Below are 4597 nucleotides of genomic sequence, written 5' to 3' on the forward strand. Positions count from 1 at the left end.
CACATAGCCCTCTTTCAATCAAATGGCTGTAAATATGTTAGGTAGTTGAAATGCCCTCGTCCATATATATGATGAAAGGATGAAAAAAAGAGTTCTTCAAATATTAGAAGAGAATATTATAAATAAAGTAATGTTGTTGCAGCCTGTTTAATTTTAATGGAGTCTCTATGAAGTTAGATTTGATCTACATCACTTTATCTCAAGATGTAAAAGAGGTGCTATCTGGAGGCTTTAGTATAATTCATTATGATCCTGTAAATATGCTCTAAAAACTATCCTGAGAATCCATTTGCCCAATGCTCTGTCTTCTCTTCCTCTCCATCCTGTGTGTAGCCCACAGTTTCCATTACTCCCATCATAAATTATACCACAGAGTGAATTACACTTGCTTTTCACCTTACCAGGCAGGTTTGATGAATCCTAAGGCACAACACATCATCTCAACAAATCTTCATCATCATGCCAGTCGCTGTCTCTTTGCAGTTTAAACCACTTCAAATCATTTTCATTGCCCTGCTATTAAAATTTGTAATTCACACCTGCCATTGCAGTGATACATAGTTACATCGAACCCCTCCTCTACCCCCACCTATTCCTCTTTTTCACTTCTTCCCTCCTTTGCTCTTCTCTCTCTCTCTCTCTCTCTCTCTCTCTCTCTCTCTCTCTCTCTCTCTCTCTCTCTCTCTCTCTCTCTCTCTCTCTCTCTCTCTCTCTCTCTCTCTCTCTCTCTCTCTCTCTCCCTGTGTAAATCAAACAACCTTAGGTGACAGGTCATGCAGATTTCCCACAAGTCAGTGGGGTGCAAACATCCATCCAAAAGAGCGGCGCATTGCCGTCACACCTGATGACATAATGACCACTTGGAAACTAATAAACAGCTTCATTCAACCAAAGCTATTGCTCCTTTTCATAAGCGTTACGGTCCCCCATCCTTCTCTCTATCTCTCTTTTCTCTCCCTCTCCTATCTGTCACAAATTCATCCCCCTGCACCTCACCTCTTCGCTGGTGCTGGAGTTACCCATAAATCACTGCTGTTGTCTAACGCTATCCATTTTCCCAGAAACACATGGCGGCTGTTGCAGAAATTGGGTCAGGCATAATCTGCAGGGCAGCAGAGCCTGGGTAGTCATGATTCTGCTAGGTAATGTAGCCATTAGCACACAGTGAGAGATTGGTGAGAAGGGTAGAAGGGATTGGCTGGGAGGTGGTGGTGGTGGGGGTCAGTTGTACATGATGTGACACCCAAGAAAAGCTGGCAAATGACACGGTTTTATCGCTGCCCATCAAGCACAGGGCATTTGTGTGTGTGCTTAGTGAGTGATTATATCTCTTCAGGCTTTTGTTTAGCATTTTTCATGTCAAATTGAACTTTGACAATGTTAGCTGGACCTCTGGATAATCTAACGACATACTATATGTGGCGTTCAATGTGTATCTGATACAGCGATTCATTGGGCAGATGGAGAAAAGAGAGCAGCTTCGATTAATGACGGCAAGCGTCTTGAACTTTGACAATATGCCTCTTTATTATGTTTCCCCTTTCAAGGCCTGATGCCACAGGAGGCAGGAAGATCCGGCCCATGGGATGATTGGCCCATTGTGGTGTGCATTTCTTCTCTACCCTGCAATGTGCTTCATCTACTTCTTATTTACCTCTGTACACACTGCCTTTACAAGTCAGCTTGCTCACCTCGCCCACTTCGTGATTCACAGAAGAATGTTGTGGTTGGTTTCACTGTTTATAAATTCAAAAAAATGAATCTGAAGGTATGGCTTTAAAGACTCTGCATCATGATGTGCACCTGTCAAGCAGCTAACAACTTAATATCTGATGTAAAAACAGGAGGTATAAGGTAAGACATGTGAGACTACAGAAATGTAAACTATAGTATAAATGGCAATGTCATTTGTCAATTAACACCAGTGTCTTCCAGGTGTTTTTCCTCACTTTAGTCATGGTTAAAGCACAGGTGTTGCAGCTCTACAGCAGAAATTCACCTTTCATTTCTTATTATATCATGAGCTTTTAACATATTATAGAGATTTTCACACTGGTATATCACAATGTCATGTGAACACATTATAGAGTATACTGTTTGTATGCTCTTCAGGGGAGAAAGAAGTGTAAACACAGCTAGGTAGAATATATATTTAGCCTTGTTTACAATTGCTGTAAGTGTTTGCCTTCTTTGGTATCAATCTAACTGTGTCAATAGTTGTTTACAAATGTAAGTACACAAAAACAGTCCGTAAAATAAAACCAAGCAAGCCTAATTTTCACTGAAATAGAAAATTTATTGAATGAGAAGGTTATTATTGAAGGTCTAAATTACAATAGAAACAACAATATTTTTTTTCATTAAATGGAATAATGATGTTTTCCTGTCAAGGGAAATAAAATGACTGATGATTTGCAATATATGTGACAAACTAATTGTGAATAAAAACAGTGTAAAAGCATTTTTTTGTGGTATCCATATTTTCTTGAATGGGATATGAATGTTAAACTCCATTATTTTATCAGTTAAAGGGAGAGAATAAAAATAAAAGTACAAAAATGATTATACACATGGTGTATTTTATACATTTCGGGAAGCTGGATTGCTTTCATGTGAGAGGCTGCATAATATAAATTTCTTCAACAAAGAAAGTGATACAATTAATATACACGGGTTATGTGGACACACTTATAAGAATGTTGTATTGTTTTGTAATGCGTTTTTACGTGGACTGCAGTGGTGAACATACAGCAGAGTCAATCAGTACTCAATCTTGTTATACAGATTGTATAAAGGTAACGCTGGCAGGTTGCTCCCTGGATAATAAAGGGGCGTCGGAAAGGCGATGGACCGGGGAACCGGCACACGCAGTAAGGAGTTATCTCTGAAAACCAGCGGCATCCCCACTAGTGTCTGTGCGGAGGCGTGTGCCATGTTGGCCGCCTCCAGTTCAGCTGATAGCTGCCGTTTCCATTTGTTCCTCCTGTTCTGAAACCACGTCTTGACCTGAGTCTCCGTCAGCTGCAGGCTGGAGGCTAAGCAGGCCCGCTCCGAGCTGCTCAGGTACCGCTTCATGTCGAAGGTGGACTCCAGCTGGTACACCTGACTCCGGGAGAAAACCGTGCGCGTCTTCTTCTTGGCTGAATTGCCCTGCTTGTCCGCACCGTCTGTCTGCCTGTCCTCCGACAGAGGTGACATTTGGTGGCACGGTCTCCCCTGCTCCTCCTTATAATCCTGCAGCAGAGGCTGTGGCAGGTGCGGCCGCCGCGCGAGCCCGTCATTCCCAGACAGAAGTCCTTTAGCGGGACCTAAGCGCGAGCAGGAAAAGGAGAAGGTGAATATCAAAACCGACTAATGCATCCACAGCTGTTTAAACAGGCGACTGGGGAAAAAAAGAATAATAATTTCACGTTTTTCTCCCCCCCACATACTCAGTTTGAGAGTTCGTCAAGTGTGAACCCTGACTTTTCTAAATCGACTGCTGAAAGCCGGTGACTTTTTAAATAAACAATTCAGCATGAGTAGCGCTCGGCGTACAGTAAGCTATTAATAAAACCCTGCTCTATTTAACGCTCAATTGACGACGTGTAGTGCAGCCATTTTAGAAACATGTTTCACCAATTAGCAGGCTCAATTAAATTTGAAATGAGAGGAAAGACAGGGGGCTAATTATTCGACCTTCCACTCTTCCTCTGCTGCGATGATTGTCTGCACACAACAAACAAGTGGACGGGCTGCATGAGAGTGTGACAGTCACAAACAAGCTGATGAAATGTGAGCTGAAGTGCAAACAAAAGCAGAAAAAAAAGGCTGCCTGAAAATAAAAAATAAGTAATAACCAATTAGGCCTAGTGTCATGCAATTCTATATAAACAAATAACTGTTAAGAGGGCCTAAGTGCAAACACATTCAAATTAATTTGTACCGCTTGAATATTTGGTTTCGTTGCATTTTCTGTCATTATGATAATAATGATAAATATCCCTTACCTAAACAGAAGTTATGGGCTTGGTGCTGGTTGCAGGGCTCGTTGTGACCAGTGTCGGAACAGAAGCAGTCTGCTGAGTCCTCCCCGCCGCTGCAATCCTCCTCGGAGGACACCGACAGTGAGCGTCTCCGCGGTGGTGGCGGCGGCCCCTTGGAGAGCTCCTTGTTCCCGGAGCGCGGCGCATCGGACGGCGTACCTAAAATAGACTGGATGGTAAAGCTGGAAATCGGGCCCGACGAGCACTTGCTCCCGCTGTCTTCTGCGCTACTCATTCTCGCTTCATAACAGTATTGAAGTATTGCCTGAATCTGTCTGTCCCCTTGTATTCCGTTATTGGTTTCTACACGATTGGTGCGTAAGAAATTAGGAAAGCGGCTTTTGTCTTCTCCTGTTTCCCCCCCTAGCCGATTTAATTGTGGAGTTTAAACATTGGAGGAGTTGTAGGTGTTTTTTCTAGAGCTCGGGGAACATGAGTGTATTCCTGGTCCTCCTCCTCACGCTCTGGATCAGAGGCAGCAAGATTGCGTTGCTTCATTTGCATGTAGGTAAGCTCCTCCTGGGCCAATCGGAGCCTCCAACATAAGCCCGGAAATTTCAAACTCCCGTCAA

At 43.0% G+C, this 4597-nt stretch overlaps 1 protein-coding gene across 1 annotated transcript; it reads right to left on the reverse strand.

The window, feature by feature from the left end:
• Nucleotides 1–2760: 2760 nt before the first annotated feature.
• hmx2 (H6 family homeobox 2) lies at nt 2761–4260 on the reverse strand (the record flags this gene model as incomplete). The annotated part of the gene is made up of 2 exons (XM_083922496.1): nt 2761–3308; nt 3990–4260. 2 exons carry the CDS (start codon nt 4258–4260, stop codon nt 2761–2763), a joined length of 819 nt encoding a protein of 272 aa, XP_083778622.1.
• Between the last annotated feature and the right edge of the window lie 337 nt (nt 4261–4597).

Source organism: Echiichthys vipera (assembly GCF_963691815.1).
Source record: "Echiichthys vipera genome assembly, chromosome: 11".
In the NCBI taxonomy this organism is placed as follows: domain Eukaryota; kingdom Metazoa; phylum Chordata; class Actinopteri; order Perciformes; family Trachinidae; genus Echiichthys; species Echiichthys vipera.